Consider the following 19,272-nt stretch of genomic DNA (forward strand, 5'->3'; position numbering starts at 1 on the left):
GAGAGTTACCTTACAACACGTTTGGCTGTGGAGAAGTGGTCATTTCTTTGTGTATTAAAACAGAAATCAGTCTAACTTTATTTGAATAGTCCATTATAGCCCTCTGTAGATTATCTATAGATGTTCAAGTTATTAACAAACTCTCTGTAGGAACTCTCTGAAGTTGATTCTAAACAGTGGTGGGGTTAGGGTTAGGATTTGGACCAGGGTTTAAACTAGGACCAGCGTGAGGATTGGGTTTAGGTTTTGGGTTGAGGTTAAGGGATGATGAACTTCTATGAGAAAACTCCACTTACTGTAACTTTTATGCCGTAATCAGGAATTCCTGGAAAACTGACCTATCCATGCCCCACTGAAAAAAATCCCATTCATTTTAACGAGAAATTACAGCATGCTTCACAGTTCAAAGTTGTTTGTGACATTGAGTTTTCAGTTTAAATTGCTGCTAAGCTGGACTGTGATTTTAAATCTAATTGACACTAGACTGGAGGATGGAAATTACAGGAAAGTATTAGCTACCATTATTGTGCTGTTTAGGCAGTCTGCATGCTTTTTATCCAACAGCCAAAACATTGATGGGGCAAGGAAACTGTGAGAGAAGGACAAAAATGTTTTGAAAATGAAATACAAATGAATTGAAACTCTTTATAACGACACATGGAAGTCCCCTGCACTCTAAAATGCTCTTATAAATTACATTGAATTCACTGGATTCATGTTTGTCGTAATTTCTACATGAGTAAAATGTATTACATCAACTAGGGATATGTATTTTTGAAAATTCTTTTGACCACCAGCAGTTCGCCTTTTGTCGGCGATTATTTAACTTGTAGCCCATAAAAGTATCAATTATAGAATGGACAGTTTCTCTTCTGAAATCTTATTGGCTGACCCACATTTGAAGCCATTACAAAATACTTGAAATACACACATCAATTAAATTCTGTGTTAATGCAAAAAGATTTAAAGATGCTGTTGCATGACCCATGGAAGATAGTAATGATAGGTGGGGTCAAGCATTGATATCTACATGGAGCAAATGGCCCAAAACCATTTAAAATATAGTCTCCACGAGAACCTAGTTGTGATTATATGACCAAAACTGTGAAGTTGACAAAACGGCTGGAATGTACAATGATGGGCCACTGAAAGTTCTGTTTTCTAAAGTTCTAAAGTGATATTCACCACTCATTAGCCGAGTTCAAACGAACGTAAATGCTATGAGTAGGGCTAGCTTTGTCTCAGTGTCCCCCAGCAGCTCATAAAAGCTGTTGCCATCCATCACATCCTTCTTTTTAATTTTGCACAAACATGCATCACAAAAATGCAGCACATTTTCTCTTGCAGAACATGGACAAAATAATTTTCTGTCTTCTGTTTCTGTGACTGTCTGCCGCTGCATCCACAAATGCAAGTTAAGGCTGGACTATATATAGTGGAAATCATACGTCAACAGCGTCCAGTAACGCACAGTGGAAACATACTATAGTCTGACAAGTCAACATATCAGATTGTCTTTGGAAATAATGGATGTTGTGGTTAACAAGCCAGAGAAGAAAAAGACCATCTAGATTGTTACTAACAAAATTCAGAATCCAGGGTCTGTTATAGTATGAAGGGATATGAATGAGAACACAGCATTGTTGTATAACAAACAAATAGTAAGTTCAGTTTTCAAACATGGAACTTTTATTTTTATTTTTTTACAAAACAAACAATGAAAGTCATAAGATCAAACATTTGTGTGTCAAGATTGTGTTTTTGTGCCATTTTTAAATTACTAAAATAATAATAATAATTTCTTTTTTTAATGATCATTTTGCATACTATCTCAACTTATTTGGAATTGGGTTTATAGTACATTGTGTAGTTGTGCTGTTGTTCTCTGGTAAAGTGGTCCAGAGCACAACTACTTTTAGCTGTGCCCTTTTTTAGTAGGCCTGTCTACTAGAACCAGTTGCCTGATGTGATCTCAGACTTACAGTTCAATAATGTTCCTCAACAACAAGCCCACTAATTCAAATAGAAATGGTCAGACAAGCATTGGAAATGGTAAACAATTGAATTAACATTTTTTAACCGATTGCATTGGTCAAACCGTTTGATTTGTTGATTAATAGTTAATAAGATAATGATTTACACCCCATTCCAGTTGTCTTAACAAGGTGTGTTTTCATGCCTTTCTACATCAAAGAATACATTTGTTGACAGAGTACAGATACACTCTGTTGCCAAAAGTGTTCACTCACCCATCCAAATTATTGAATTCAGGTGTTCCGATCACTTCCATGGCCATAGATGTATGAAACGTAGCACCTAGGCCTGCAGACTGCTTCTACAAACATTAGTGAAAGAATGGGTCGCTCTCAGGAGCTCAGTGAATTCCAGCATGGTACCGTGATAGGACGCCACCTGTGCCACAAGTCCAGTCGTGAAATTTCCTCACAACTAAATATTCCACAGTCAACGGTATTATATTATATACAGTCCACAGTCAGTGGTATTATAACAAAGTGGAACTGATTGGGAGTGACCGCAACTCAGCCACGAAGTGGTCAGCCATGTAAAATGACAAAGCGGTTTCAGTGGATGCTGACGAGCATAGTGCGCAGAGTCAGTCGCTACAGACCTCCAAACTTCTTGTGGCCTTCAAATTAGCTCAAGAACAGTGTAGAGAGCTTCATGGAATGGTTTTCTATGGCCGAGCAGCTGCATTCAAGCCTTACATCACCAAGCGCAATGCAAAGCGCCAAATGCAGTGGTGTAAAGCGCCACTACTGGACTCTGGAACAGTGGAGACGTGTTCTCTGAAGTGATGAATCCGTCTGGAAATCCGAAGGATGTCTGGGTTTGGCGGTTGCCAGGAGAATGGTACTTGTCTGACTGCATTGGGCCAAGTGTAGTTTGGTGGAGGGGGGATTATGGTGTGGGGTTGTTTTTCAGGAGTTGGGCTCAGCCCCTTAGTTCCAATGAAAGGAATTCTTAATGCTTCAGCAAGAGATTTCAGACAATTTCATTCTCCCAATTTTGTGGGAACAGTTTGTGGACGGCCCCTTCCTGTTCCACCATGACCGCACACCAGTGCACAAAGCAGGTCTATAAAGACATGGCTGAGCAAATTTGGTGTGGAAGAACTTGACTGGCCTGCACAGAGTCCAGACCCCAACCCGATAGAACACCTTTGGGATGAATCAGAGCGGAGACTGTGAGCCAGGCCTTCTCGTCCAGCATCAGTGTCTGACCTCACAAATGCGCATCTGGAAGAAGGGTCAAAAATTCCCATAAACACACTCCTAAACCTTGTGGAAAGCCTTCCCAGAAGAGTTGAAGCTGTTACAGCTGCAAAGGGTGGGCCAACATCATATTAAACCCTATGGATTAAGAATGGGATGCCACTCAAGTTCATATGCGTGTGAAGGCAGATGACTGAATACTTTTGGAAATATAATGTATTTCAAATTGATAGCTATTTCAGGATTAGTGAAGAATTCACAAACAAAGACCACAGCTTACATACTTTTGTATGTTTAGCTGCAACATTGCTGCTTCTGGAACGCTTCTGTTGTTACAGTATCAACATCTGTCCAGAGATTTGCAGGATTCCTGATTGTAGCTTTAAAGAGTCTCATTTTCAAAACATCACACAAATGTTTCCTTTGAATTTCTGCTTTGAAAATGTGAAATATATGACGTGTCAGATGTCACACACCCAGACATGAAGCAAAGCTCATGCAAACACGGAATCTTCCCAGACCTCTCTTTGCAGATGGAGTTGTTTAGTGTGCCCCATGTTTGAACAGCCATCCCGGCACATCACAATGCCTGAACAAATGCATGGCTTTGCCAGAACAGAGCAGCTGATTAGATCAGAAGATCTACATATGTATCTGCAGACGATCTGGAGAGGGAAAAGACTCCTCTCATTTATATTCAAGCCTCATCAACAGCGCCAGCAACATTTGTAAAATATTATTTATTCTAGTATCAAATGTGCACACCTCCCCCTATAACCTGCACAGCTAGAGCACAGGGACAGCGGCGGGACGAGAGGAGTGGGCATAGATCAAAGATGACTGTGATTTTAAATAGATACAGCAGACTGCCAGACTACTGCATCTGTGCACTGTGCTTTCTGGTATCTTAAAGAGTAGTCCCCTTATAATATCTGTAACATAACTACAAAACAGAATCTCGGATGTTGTGGAGGCAGTTTGTTGGTCCCTAGAATCAATGCAGCTAAAAAAAACCCAACAAAAAATTCTTTTTTTGCCTCTGAATTTGAAGTATAAAAATTAGCTGCAAAAATGGATACAGTACAGTTTTTAAGTCATTTCTGTTTAGTTGTGTACTTAAACACATTAAATTTGACACAAAACCATGAGGAAGAAGTGAAAAAATATCTCTATTTTTGACGTTTTTCAGTTTTGGAAAATAGGCATTGGCCTTTACATTGTATGTAAGTTTCATGATGAATGGCCCAAAAGAAATGACCCAAAAACGACTTGGAAAAATTCGGTTCCACTGATTTACGTTAAAAGTAAAGTATGTTTTTTTTCTTCTCCTGTAAAGTTACCATTGTTGAGATAGAAGGTTGTATATCTATCTTTTGTATCTATCTATATATGTAAGTGTGTGTGTGTGTATATGTAAGTATGTATGTATGTATGTAATATATATGTGTATATATGTATGTGTGTGTATATATATATATATATATATATATATATATATATATATATATATATATATATATATATATATATGAACCTAAATAAGTGTGTGTGTGTGTATAAATAAATTCAATTTCAAGTTGGGGGGGCATGAAATCAAATGTTATAAAGTTATAATACCATAAGAAAAATGCTCAGTGCAAAATTTGAAATTAGATGTTGATTAATCATCTCAAATATGCCAGTATAGTGATCCTTATACAAGTACCGCTTGTTACATGCCTTACACCACAGCTGATTTCAGTTCATTTTCACTACCACCGGTACACACTATTAACACTTTGTTGCTGCCTACTGTAGATATTTGGAACCATTGTAACAGACATTAAAATTGTGGTTAGTTCAGAGAGCTGGGTATTATTGCTTTCAGGGTGCTTTTGAGAACAAATATTTGGATACTTGTTCAGAAGCACCAGTGTAGATTTGATGCTGGTAAAATATTTTTACAGTAGTAAGAAAATGTCAGCAATCACTCTTCATATTTAATTCCGAGGCAAAACGGCTGGTTTAGAATTTATTAACTTTTCAGTAGCAGGAAAACATTGAGAAAGCATAACATAACTCTTCAAAATCAATAACATTTCATTTGTTGGATGTATTGTCTCCACCCTTCCATAATGTTTGAGAGGTTGTCAAAGATAATATTCATACCTCTAAAGTTCAGTCTTAGTAGTTGGTTGCACTTTCTGCTTCTCACAATCAAAATGTATGTTAAATCAATTTTTCTGAGAACACCAGCAGCTTCTTTGTTTGATATGTGTGTCACCTTTTCTCAGTGAGGCTTCTTGACAGCTACACATCCGTTCAGACCCATAGCACTGAGCACCTGTGGATGTTTTCAGATCTGAAGCAGCTTAATTTTTCTCCTTTCTCTCAAAGATGTAAGCTTTAAGTGCTGTTTATCTGATGGGAACAGTTTTGATGTCTACCAGGTCTTGCATGGTTGATAGGAGTCCAAATTTCTCTGTAGCTTTAAATCATTTTTTGAACTCCATTTTTCATCCAGTTTCATTCAGTTCCATTTCATTTTCATTTGACTTTCCCCTCCTTTATTCAGTTGGACCATCTTACATCTAATCTAATTTGGGGGCAGTCGTAGGCTGGAGGTTAGGGAACTGGCCCTGAATCCCCAGCACCGATCCCCAGCACTGACAGTCCATGACTGAGGTGTCCTTGAACAAGACACCTAACCCCCAATTGCTCCCCGGGTGCCGTGGATAGGGCTGCCCACCACCCTGGGCAAGTGTGCTCACTGCCCCCCTAGTGTGTGTGTGTGTCAAAAGCATCTCCTGAAAAATGAAAAGTGTCTGTTAGTGGCTGATTAAATAAATGAAGGGCAATTGTATTCTGTATTGTCTGTTTAGGGAGCGCTAGCACCTGCAAGACAAATTTGTGATACATAGAAGAGTACTTGCCCAATAAAGTGATTCAGTATCTGTTGCCATGTGGAAAAAAGAAAAAAAAAACAATAGCAATAAAAGTGTGTGTGTTCTCATGTATGGAAAGTGACAGGCTGGCAGTGGCCAAGGCTGCTGGGTGAGTCACTCTGCTAGAGAAAAGGAGAAAAGAAGGATGAGAATGTGGAGAAGAGAGAGGCAAAGGGAGGAGCAGAGATGACAAAAGAGAACAGGAAAGGAGAGAGAGAGTAGAGGAATAGGAGAGAAACGATGGCCACCCAGCTGACACTGTCCCGTGACGGATGGGCTCTGCATCTGAGGGAATGGCAATCAGCCCTCCACTGGCTCCCCACCACAGCACTGTTTGAAGGAGAGTGAGAGAAAGAGAAGGGGGGGGGGTTAAAGAAGCCCACACAGATCTCCCTCTTTCATTTGCTGCCAAACACTCTGCCTGGCGTGCGAACGCCTGTGTGTTTATATGTGAAGAGAGAGAGAGAGTGTGAAAATGTATTTTGGATAAGATGCAGGTAAACAGGGTAACTACAAGGCAACATGACAGACTCATCATCTCGCTCTGATTACGCTATTTGAGTCAGAATGGATCGTTATTTTCTTAAATATTCACTTATTAAAAGTTGGTGTCCAGATGATTGGGGTAGTGATGGCCACTTTCCCTTTGTGACGTCTTTAAAATCTCCCGAGGCAACATCTGGCCTAATTCTCTCAATGTTCGAAGCACTGTAGACCAGAAAAAGATGGGCTTTGTCAGTTATTTTCACTCATTAGATTCTCACCAATAACCTTAGGAAGACATAATTCACCTCCTTTCTCCCCCCAGATGTTCAGTTTTATCATTTTTAGGGAGTAGATGTTTTTATGTCATTCTGATTGTGATTTCGCTACATTTAGTTTAGCCGTTATTCGCAACACATTGGGGCCCGTCCCGTCTGGCCTCTTATCTCTTAATTAATTACTCTCCATCCCAAAAGGCATTTCTCCCCCAAGTCTCACAAGCATCACTGTCAAAGCAGCCCACCCAGAACTGCTCTCCAAAGCCCTGTGTGTGTTTGGTATTTCTAGAGAATGCTGTCTAGAGCCCCCCAGCCTACCTTTTTCATCTCAATAACAGCACTCAGAGAAAAATGACTACCCTGCAGGCAAGAGGGAGACATATTACTCCTTTAAACACAGTGCTTTCAGATGACTGCCATGTAAAGGAAGTACAGGCACTTCTGAGGAGAGCTTTGTAATAAACCTGGCTTCTCTCTCTTTCTCTTACACTCTCTTTCTCTTTTTCTCTCTGTGAAAGGGGTCCCTTTGGAGCGGTTTGTGTCTCTCATGGGGAGGAAGTTGTCAGCAGAGGATCCGTATGAGAAGACGAGGCACATCTTCAGCGCATTTGATGTACACTGTATGTTCCTGCAGCGCTCTCTGTCTGTCTCTGTGCTCTGCATGTTTAACAGTCCAGGTGCCTTTCAGGAGACTGACATTCTCTCCCCCTGCCAGCCAGATTAAATGTAGTAAAATGTAGTAAATGTAGTAAAATTCAGAGACCACCCTTTATTTCACTTGTAGTCAAAACAGCCAGTAAGTATGTTATTCATTCCTCAGGAGATATTTCTGGGGAGAGTAGATAAGATAATCCACTTGCATAAGGAAAAGTCCAAAAAGTTTCCAAAAATGTAATACAAGATATAGAAAGAATGGAACTCTTAACAACCGTGCAAGAACTGGTATACCACCAAAACTGTCACCATCAGATAAACGGTGCTCTCATGTTTGAGAGAAAGGAGAAAATCAAGCTCCATTCTGGATCTGAAAATATCTACAAATGTTTCTGTCCATCCTTCCACTGTGAGAGGACAATTCAGCACTATCGATCTGAAAAGATGTGTAGCTGTCAAGAAGCCCTCACTGAAAAAAAAGGAAAAATCTGCAGATCAAACACAGAAGCTGCTGGTTTCTTCAGAAAAATGGATTGACCACCCCAGAGGCCAGACCTCGTCACCACAGAATGCGTTTGGGATTTTGGATTGCGAGAAAGCGGAAAATGCAAACAACTTCTGTGAGTGAACTTTAAAGGTGTGGGGGAAAAAATATCCTTGCAGATTTCTTTGAGGAAGTGAAAGCAAGTTTCTCAAAAAGAATAGAAGCTGTGATACAAGCAAATGGTGGAGAAAGTACGTTGTGAAAATTTTGATATTATATTTAATTGTTGTGGCTTCTTTAATTTGCTTTTAAATATATAGTACTGTGCAAATGTTTGTCACTTTAGAAGATTAGATCTAAGTGCTATTAATACAATTAAAAGTCATTTTACTTGTTTTATGTCAGTTTAACCATTTCCAATCATCTCCTTGAGGTAGCCCAGTATTATTTGTAGTTGTCATCCAACACCTGATTTGGATAATTAATACTTCATTCTGTTAATTCAAGGGAGCTTGTGATGAAGTGCATCAAGTGTATGATGGCTGAGGGCTTTAGAATCTTTTTCTTCAAACTAGCTCATAAGATATAATAACCTACTTTTTAAACTGAGAAAATTGTGTTCCTTTCTGCTGTATTTACATTTATTTGCATTTGTCCTAATAACAGTGTTTTTGCAAGCAAACATATTGCCAAGATACATGGTTTAAAATAACGTGCTAAAACTTTGGACTTTTGCACACTACTGTATGTTATTGGCTTATTTTCCCAAGAATTCATTTTTATTTCTGCTAATGAATAACTTAACCACTTACCATTTTGACTGGGAATTAAATAAACGAATGGTGGTCTCTGACTTTTGCGCAGTAATGTATCAACCAAATGTTCTCAAAAGGCTTATATGGACAGCCATAGGATGACACTGCCCAGGACACTTCAAAGAAGTCCAGTATTTTCTGTCCTCATCAGTATTTGCCAAGTCTATCGCATATGGTTGATTACCACAGACGTTTATTTCCTCTGTGCTTAGTAAAAGAACAGAAAACCCATTGACTTCAAACACTCTTACAAAAGAAGCCAGTTGGCAGGAGAAACGACTGGCCATTGGCTTCTATTATAACTGTCTAACTGAAGCCAGTAAGGAGGGACTGAAGTCAGCAGGTTTTCTGTTGTTTTACTAAGAACAGGGAAACATGTTTGTCCATTTTAATCGACAGTACAATATTGATACGGCAGATAGAGATTAGGTTAGAGTATTTCCTTAATGTGTGCATACCAATGGAGGTCACATTGATTCACTCATATAGTTCGCTGTTCCTTAAGCTCGCTGCATATTTGTTGGTTTGATAAGGGACATCACGGTGCCCTTTTCTGCGCCGTAATAAGGGCCGAAGCATTTTGTGCAGGGTGTTTCTGATGTTCTTTGCATTCCTGAAAGCAAACAGCAATCCACTGACGAGTCAATAGAGGGTGCTGTCTGTCTCCTCCTGTCTCTGCCACTAATGGACCATTGATCTGCTCACTGCAGCCCCCCCCCATGCCATTCCAGTAGGGTGCTTTTTTCAGCTCAGTTTTATGGGAGGAACACAAAGCTTCACATTTTCCGAATGTAAATGGGCTTTTGTTTTTTATTTTCCTTCCCTCAGCCTTGTACGTGTTTGTGTGTGAGCTCATTGTTAGGGCTTGAGTGATTGCCTTTGGGCTAAAACAGCCGACATAGCAGCAGGTCCCTAAATCGTTCCTCTGCTTATTCAGGGTATGGTAATACTCTGGACGTACTTTTTTTTCCTATCAGTGTTTTTGAAGTACTTTGAGCGCTAAATTAACTCATTATCTGAAATTAATAGCGTTAGAATCAAAGCGTGTTTGAGGCTGTTTGAGGACAGCCGGTAAAATGGGTTGCGTGGTCTCGGCGGATTGTTCCCACCCTCTCCGGAACTGTTTGTTGGATATTCCAGAGAGTGGCAGAAGTATAATTAACTAATTAATTTTGTTACTGAAATAATTTCGGCGAGCGCGTTGGAAGGAGCATATCAGGTGACTCTGATTCAATCTGGGTGGAATGGCCAGGGGATCTTATTTCATTAACCCTGCTGACCCATCATTAAAGAGGGGAATGCTTGTGTTTGAACATGTTCCTTTATGCATGTTAAAGCTGTCTCTTCAACCCACGTTGGACGTTGCTGGACTTTGCTCTGTCCCCTCCGGCTCCAGCCTCTCTCTCTCTCTCTCTCTCTCCCTCTCTCTCCCTCTCTCTCCCTCTCTCTCCCTCTCTCTCTCTCTCTCTCCTTCTGTGTGTACTCGAGCTTTGAAATGTCCTGGACTTCTCTTAGAGCTTGACCAGTCATTCCGTTCCCTGCCTTCCTCAGGATCAAATTTATGCAAAAGAAAGTTTGAGCAACAAGTTCTCATGTTAGTTTGAGCAATTCAGTGGATTTTAATTTGGAATGAGGCTGCTAGTGAACCGTCAAATTCATCTCAAGGGCCAAATTGCTTTGGGAGAGTTCGCTCTACCCTTTGAATTCTTAAGACCTGAAAATTAGCTCATTTAAGATTAGTGATTAGAATCAAACTTACAAGATTCTCTGTGGTTTTAAGAACTTTTTTTTCTTAGAGCCCTAATCAGCAGTTACCAAAAACTGTTCTGAAAGAACAGAGGCTTTGAAATAGTAACAGTGCGCACACTAAAACAATAACATCCGGAAACTCAGGCCTATGTCAAGGTCAGCTGTGCCCTCCTTCACTAGTTTCCGTCACGGTTTTCTTGGTTAGGTCTTCTGTCGGTGTGCAGCAGTAGAGGCAGGACTTTTACAAAAAGTTAAGGGACCTGAACAAACACCTCAACAACCACAAGACCTGATACAAGCCCTGTTGCGAAAAGTGCACTTATGGCCCTGCAGTCCTCATTTATGCGAGCCTGTGAGGACTGCAAGGCTGTAGAGTATCTCATTTCTCATTTTGGCATGCAAAATTGTGCTTGCTAGCACCCTCTGTGCACCATCAGTGCGGCCAGATCAATGCAGACTCAGCAGCCTTTTACCCAAAATTCAGTCAGAGTGGAGAGGTTTTATAGAGAAGATACTTAGATTAAAATTCATCTTTGTAACATATATGCAAAAATGATGTACTGTATGTGCTGTTCATGTGAAGTGTAGGTTTGATTTCCCTACCTTCAGGAGAGTCATTATATGGCTAACCCAATCATAACTAAAGTGTCATTACCAAAAAGGTTAATATGTGAAAATTGTTTTTGTTTACAATGACAAGCCAATCAGTGAGCACTTCATTTTGGCTGAAATTGATTTGGTTGATTTCTGTGGGCTCTTGTATGAGTGTTTAGCAGCTGTCCACAAATTACATTAGAAATAGCGATTCAAGGGGTCCAAGAACTCCATTTTGCAGCCAGTAGAAAAAAATAACGGGCCTCTGTTAACAATAAAAGTGAGACCTTAAAAGAAGACCACTGCCAAATTTCATTTTTATTCCACAGCAACTACCTGTATTTGAATTTCAGAGTACAAAAAAAATGTAGGAATGATGTGACTGGACCCAACTACAGGGGTTTAGTTCCTGAAATGGTCATGAGTTTGTCTTTTTTTACCTTACCATTGAGCTGCTTTAGGCTTGCAATCTGAATTACTGCAGATAAGTAAACTAGCATGAGTACAACTGATAACATCATCTCACCAGATACGACACACAAAAGGCCTGCATGTCACATGAGAGTCCCAAAAGCATTCTTTTGAACCCAGAGCCCTCAACATCTGCACAATGAGGACATCAATATAAGGTCTTGGAGGAGGACCAAAGGGTTTAGGAACAGGGCTAAAGGGAGGGGTTACAGGGGAATTAATGCAGGTGACAGTACTAATTAGGAGGGCAGGACTGGGGCGGAGACAGGCTGGAGTGAAGATGTGGTAAGACAGGAGATGGTGAAGTCTGGCCAGGGAACCATGACAGTTCCTTGTTGGGCTTTTAGACTCCAGTACAATGCCACATTACTGAAATGGTCTAAATATTTCAATTTCATTTCTTCTCAAGTACTATTTTATTGACACCCCCCCCCCTGCATATAAAAAAGCCAAAAAGCACTTGAGTAGCAACTGCAAGTGAGGCAGGCTTTTCAGGCTAAAAGTTGTTGAAAAGTGTCTCAATAATTCCGGCAGAACACGGATAGATTGTCTTTGTTCCTCTGCCAACTTAACTTAAAACTGATGTCTGGGCTTTTTCTGTGTGATGGCTCTGACAGCATGCCAATGCCGACGAGCCCTCTGCTGTCTGCTGCTCACCAGCCAGTGCAGGACGAGGTGTTTGAAGGTTTCGTCAGTGCTGTCACCCCATCCTCATCTTCAATGGGAACAAATTGAGGGGAAAAGCACGCTTAAGTGTGCTGCTTCCATCCTGAGCTGATGTGGCAGGGTGCCCAGTGATGGAGTGGGCTCAGCACTGCCAGAGACCCTGTCATTTTCCAATGCAGGCCTGGCCTCCCCATCAAAGCAGGCCACACACCATATTGACTTCGATCCTGGCGTCGTTTTTGTCAAAGCACACTTTTCCCATTGAGCAATTTAACCTACACTTATATCATTGGTGCAATAAATATATTACTGCACCTTTTAGCTGACACCCACTATATTTATTTTTTAAATTATAGATTGTGCAGGTTACAGGTGTAACAGTAGCACAAAGTTTACTAAACAGTTTATATTGTGGTTTTGGCACCACAGTACGATCTATACAAATTTTTAATATGGAAGTAATTTGCCAAAACAAGACCTCAGCACCAGGCAAAAGCTTAATTAACTTGAGTACTTTTCATAGAAGACAAATACATTGAACTGTTACGACCCCACTGGAAAGCCTAGGGGATAAATGGGCCAGAAACATATGGTTTAGATGTGATGTTTACAATATGAACCAGGAAGGAGCAAGACACGAATAGGATAGCTTCTTTTGTCTTATTTATTACGTGCTGGGGGGCGGCAAGGTGGCGTGGTGGGTAGCGCTGTCGCCTCACAGCGAGGAGGGTTCGATTCGCCGGCCGGGTGACCGGGGTCCTCTCTGTGTGGAGTTTGCATGTTCTCCCCGTGTCTGCGTGGGTTTCCTCCGGGTTCTCCGGCTTCCTCCCACAGTTCAAAGACATGCAGTCAGCTAAATTGCCCCTGGGTGTGAGTGACTGTCTGTGTCTGCCTGTCTGGCCTGCAATGGACTGGCGACTTGTCCAGGGTGTATCCTGCCTTCCGCCCGATGGGATAGGCTCCAGGGTTGGCTCCCACCCCTTACCTAAGTTGTCTATACTTTTGGCTGCTACGTGATGTAAAATGTATGAGCGTGCCCGTTTTCCCTGTCCAGAACCCCAAGAAAGCACCGCAGCGAGAGAGAGAGAGCATAGACAGCCGTAACACAGGAAGGCCAGCACGGTTAACAGTGCGAGGTACGAAAACATAAGCTAACATGAACTGGACAACTTGATCAAAACACAGACAAGACTAGCGCAGACACACACAAAACTGCACCAGCAGAAACAACACTAAGCTTGTGTGTCTCTGACAGCAACTATATCCATAAAGTGTTTCAGGGTTCAAGGGAGTTTTTTCTCTTATTTGTGTGGTGGTCTCTTTTAGGGATGTCACAGATTTTTAATAGAACGACAGGCACAGTTTGAGGTTCACATACAAATTAAAGAGAAAAAAAATTAATCTGAAACTAAATGAGTGAAGAAGCACAAGTGCAGATTCGTCCAGACAAGTGTATTGCACGATACGATCAAGCAATTAACATGCTACCTTGATCTGTGGTGTGTAATATAATGCAAGCCCAGTTGACCTTCATTTTGGATCAAGATGGAACACTCTCAGAAGAAAAGGTATGACACAGTCACTGGGGAAGTACCCCGTTTGTCACTGTGGTGATACCCTCAGGGGTACATCCCAGTACCTTTAGTCAGGGAGCATAACTGCACCAGAATCCACTGAAATTATACTCTCTAAGCTGTACTGACTCCACACACCCCGTCTCGTCTCCAGGCGTTTTATTTCAGTGTTCTGATTTAAAACATTTAGTTATGAAAAGGTACAAATATCTACTTGTCCACTGGGAAAAACTCATGTAAGGTACACCATTGGACCTTAAAACCACTGCTGTACCTTTGAGGTTACACTTACATTGTTTGTAGCTTGATGAATGAATCATGTACCTGCATAGTACCTTTATTTCTAACAGTGAAAAAGGAAAAAAGTGACGCAGAACGAGGGTTCATTATTTTGGCATTGATGGCAAGAGCTTCAGTCCCAAAGGCTGTTCACCTTCAAATAGGCTTGGAAATTGTGCTTGAAAGCACATTCAGTGACCATAGTGCTTGTGCAGAAGAGTGACTTTTCCTTAAGTGACTGACAATGTCAATGCAGGATATGATGAGACATGTTATCACATAAACAGTGTCAGCATAAACAAGAGAATGGTACAGGCCTGAATGCTTGGCCCCTACAGTGAGGAAGACCATTTTGCTGGCATGGTTTGGGGCCACTTGTGCCCTTAGAGGGAAGGAGTAAAGTAAATCAGTTAAGTTATTTGATGAAACCTTTCTATCTCAATGTGAGTGGTTTCTTATAGGGTGACAAAGCCCAAATCCACAGGTCACAAACTCTCACTGAATAGTTTGATGAGTATCAGAATTAACTTGTATACTGTGGTCTTCAGAAGCACCAGATCTGAGCACCTATCACAAGGATCACATCCCTACACAAATGTGAACCATGCGGTTAGAAAGATAGGAAAAAAAAGCTAAATTGGGCAGTGAAGATTATAATGTGAATGTAGTCTTTCCTGCATCATCAACAGCAACCAGGGATTTCAGGGTTGCTTAAGTGCTGAAAATAATCAAAACATCTGAACTTGAAAGGAATTTGAATGCAGTAAAGACCTGTATCTGCTTGTTTTTAAGTGGAGTTTGTATTTTTATGTTTTATTCATATATTTTAAAAACCTGCAGAAGCTGCACTATTTACGTTAACAGTGTATTTTCATTAAAGCAAAGCGAACTGTTTCCCTCGCTCACTGCTTTGGGGTAGCATCACCAAAACACATGTAGGTCAAGGTGCAAAGAGGGAAAGTGTGGGCAGAGCTGTAGGCCATGTCTGAGCCCAAATCTGCCTATTTTTTAACTAAAAAACATGTCATGCATATCCTGCATTCTTTTGTATTAACCGTTATATCTCCCGCTCAGTGCGTTTGTGTGTGTGGCTATGATACAGTTGGTTAGTGTGCCTCACATTAACTATCTCATTGGACGTCACTCAACTCATTTGCATGAAGTTTGTCTGGAAGGACAGAGAGTAGAGAAATCAGAGCGTGTATCAGGTGTTTAATGTGTCAGGTATGTAGGTATATTGTCATTTCTCACCGTGTTATCACACATTCTGTTTGATGTAATTTATCAAAAAAAAAAAACAGAAGGCAAATCATTTTACACAATGTCACCGTTCACATCACATGTATACTGCTTAAAATTTCAGCACCCCTAACTTAAAACAGCTTCCTATGTCTCTGACACCAACTGAATGGTGTTCAGTACAGTTCCAGAGACTTGGAGAATTTGTGCCAAAGTGCACTGAAGCTCTTCTGGAAGTTTGTAGTGGCTAAGAACATTACTAAGACACTTTTTGTGCATCTTTACTTCCAATGATGTCCAGAGTTTTATAGCATAAAATGTAGTTGATTGACAAGCGCTGTACTGGAAAAAAAACATATAGGCATTGTGATGTCCCTTGTGCAGGTGTTTATTCTCCTATGCTTAGTAGCTTCATGTTGTTGTGGTGCTTAACGTTTCAAAGCACGCTTTGGAAATGTGGTGTAGTTAGTGGTCAGTAGCTTGTTGTTTTCAGGCTGGAATGCTTGCAAGTGCCAGGCGGTGTTCCCCAGCACCTGTCTGATCCCGCAGCTCAGAGCCACACCGCAGCCCTCATTGCTTCAGCAGATGCGCTAAACATATTCCGCTCTCAGCCCTGACTTTGGCTGCTAGCGCTCTAAAGCTCCTCAGGGGAGCTATTTCCCGCAAATCAAAGTCCTCAGTGCCAGCCATTGAGAATGACGCGCGGAAAACTCTCAGGAAGCAGCTCCGCGAGACTCACTGAGACTTAAGCAGACTCGTCTCTCAGCCAACAACAAACACTTACCAGCCCTACAGTGAGAAGAGGAAATGGGGAAAACCAGTTCAGACTCTTAGAAGTTTCAGTTACTGCCGGCAATAAAAAAAGCATGCAGTAATTTGAGTGAAGCCTTACTAATATGAAAATGTGTCCAATACCAATTTCAATGGGATAAAAGTTTGAACTGATTAAATTGACGGATGTAATTTTATATTTCTTTTATATTTAGATTTTTGTTTAATGTTGTACTCCTGCAGTTAAACAGTGTTTTAGTCATTGTCGACTCTCAATTGTTACACTTCTTCAACTCAAACTGGTTCCAGAAGCTCAAATTCCTATATAACATAAACACCATAAATATTTGAAATGCGGCGCCCCGCTGGTGACATTCTGTATAAATAAAAATAATGCGTGGCCACGACTTAGTTAAGCATAGGAACAAGATAATTTAGGCGTGGCCACAATGTAGTAAGACACAGGAATGAGATCCTGGTTGTGTTCCCATGCATTACTAAGTGGTGGCCATGACTTAATTATGTCATTCCCACACCTTACTAAGTCGTGGCCACTCGTTATTTTTATTTACATGGGATGTCACCAGCAGGGCTCCTTATTATAATATAATTATATAGTATATAGTAAATATAATAATGATAATAATATAAATATATAATTTAGATTACTATCAGCAATGGGTCTTCAATATCTGCTGATGTAATTAGCCAATATACATATATACATTTTGCTGTATTCATTTCTCTCTCAGCTTATTGAAACGAATGGAGACATTCTGTCAAAAGTGTATCTTGGTGACGTGGAGCGATGAGGTGGATGCACATGCTGAGATAAGCGAGTTTTATCGAGGGCAAATCCAGGGTCGTGGTTGAAACAGTCCAGGGTCAATGAGCCAATATGGAGAGAACAAGATTCAGACAAAACGAAATAAATTCAGGATCCAAATATTATACTTCAAACAGAACAAGCAAGACATCCAATACATACAGCACGTCAAACAAGCATACAAACACAGACCAGGGCAAACACGGGGCTTATATAACACAAGGGATCACAAGACACAGGTGGAAAACAGGTGGAAACAATCGGGGCAGAGTCACAAAACAAGGGGGCAGGACGGTGATAATCAAAACAAAGAAACACGAGGACGACCGGGAAGTAAACAAGGCACATGGCGGAGTGGGAGTGACAATCTAACCTTTCAAGCAGTAGCGCATTTGTGTAAAGTAAAAGAGAAAATATTTTCTGATGCTTTAAATTTTAATAGACTTCCAATAGTTAAAGACCTTTAAAATTACAGATATTCTTCAGAACGTGCTGCAAGAGGCAGCTCATCCCTTTCCCCTCAGTGTGCTTTGTTCTATTGTGCTGCTGTAAATTCTGCCAAGACCTACAGTAAATGTCTTTTGATGTGTTTTTGATGAATCTGGGTCTGATTGTTAAGCCTAAGCTTGCGCTCTTTCTCCAGGTCGTGGGTTCCTGAAGTTGGAGGACTTCAAAAGCACCTTTGCGCGTGTGGCTCCTCGCCTGCCGGACAGAACAGTGCTGGAGGCCTTTCGGTAAGAGTGAGCGGCCGGAGCTGTGCCCAGCCTCTGTGTTGATGCATCTTTCAGCGAGTGATGTGCTCTCTGATCTTCTCTTCAGTGTTTCCTCTCTTTCGTCTCTCGTGTTTGGCGTGCAGAACGCCATTCTTCCTCACTTCCCTAATCTGGAGCTCATCAATGGATGTTGATGTTAAACCCAAGCTCAGATCAAACCCCCCACTGAAGTTTCAGCAATCTGCTACCGGTTTACTTAGTTTTGCAAACATTATGTATGTGTGTGTGCACTGCCCATTAAAAGGTTGGGAACATTTACCCATTTTTTTTTAAATGCCTTAAACTCTAGGTTTATTATTCAGGTATGAATCATAAATCTTATTATTCAGCATAAATTATTAGGTAGCTAAAATGAAACTAATATAAATTATGTAGTGAAGATGAATGTAAGATTTTGAAATAGTGGTCTCTTATGGTTTAAGCGGTTAAGTGAACATGTTTTCTTTGTCATGAATTTACATCTTAAATAGAGATTTTCATATTTCTTTGTAAATGACTGCAAAACTGAAGGAACAGTTGACAAAAAAAAATCTACTATGATAATAACACTAAAGCACATCTTATTGTGATGTCAGCACTTATCAGCACTCAAACCTTTCAGGTGTTTAAACGTCCTTTGGGCCAAAAGAGTTTCAATATGCTCTTTAAATCGTTCAAATGATTATTTAGGTAAAATTTATTCTTCATACAAAAAAAAGACACTTTGAAACGCAAAATATACCATTTTTAAAAATCATTTAATTAAAAAAAAAGAAAAAATCTGCTATGGTGTGTGGTTTGGAGACTGTGGCTCTGTCTAAAAGACAGGAGGCTGAGCTGGAGGTGGCGGAGATGAAGATGCTGAGATTTTCGTTGGGAGTGACAAGGATGGGCAAGATTAGAAATGAGCAGATCAGAGGGACAGTGAAGGTGGAGCAGTCTGGAGATAAAGCCAGAGAGGCCAGGTTGAGATGGTTTGGACATGTGTTGGGGAGGAATAGTGGATATATTGGTCAAAGAATGTTGGAGATGGAGCTGCCGGGCAGAAGGAGAAGAGGTAGACCTCAGAGAAGGTTTATGGATGTAGTGAAGGTGGACATGGAGATGGTTGGTGTGAAAGTAGAGGAGGCAGTGGATAGGGCAAGATGGAGGCAGATGATCCGCTGTGGCGACCCCTAAAGGGAGCAGCTGAAAGAAGAAGATTTAATTAAAAAAAATATTGCCACAGTATACATGGGGTAAGTCATGTGACTAGTCATGCATCGCTTTTGAGGTTTTTCCTGGTTCTGAATTGGCCATTTGCATGTAGGATAGAAACCTACTTGTCATAATTTTACTACCATCACCACTTTTAAATGCCAGCATCCTTTTTTCTAAATACCACAGCATACCTTATTACCATTATTCTTAGCACTGCAGTAATGCTGATGTGGTGGTGGTGTGTTAGTGTGTGTTGCACTGGTCTGGGTGGATCAGACAC

General features: G+C 40.7%; 1 protein-coding gene across 2 annotated transcripts in view; it reads left to right on the plus strand.

Moving 5' to 3' along the window:
* efcab11 (EF-hand calcium binding domain 11) overlaps positions 1-19,272 on the plus strand; it is a 90,879-nt gene that overhangs the window by 10,565 nt on the left and 61,042 nt on the right. The window contains exons 4-6 of one of the 2 annotated variants that reach the window (XM_017715075.2): positions 7,437-7,538; positions 17,684-17,774; positions 17,860-17,999. In XM_017715075.2, coding sequence (XP_017570564.2) covers positions 7,437-7,538; positions 17,684-17,774; positions 17,860-17,947 — 281 coding nt within the window. In that variant the 3' untranslated portion in view covers positions 17,948-17,999. Of the gene's footprint in view, positions 1-7,436; positions 7,539-17,683; positions 17,775-17,859; positions 18,000-19,272 lie in introns of those variants that run through there. The other variant, XM_017715076.2, reaches the window with a different exon arrangement.

The sequence above is a fragment of the Pygocentrus nattereri genome, chromosome 10 (genome assembly GCF_015220715.1).
Source record: "Pygocentrus nattereri isolate fPygNat1 chromosome 10, fPygNat1.pri, whole genome shotgun sequence".
Classification (NCBI taxonomy): domain Eukaryota; kingdom Metazoa; phylum Chordata; class Actinopteri; order Characiformes; family Serrasalmidae; genus Pygocentrus; species Pygocentrus nattereri.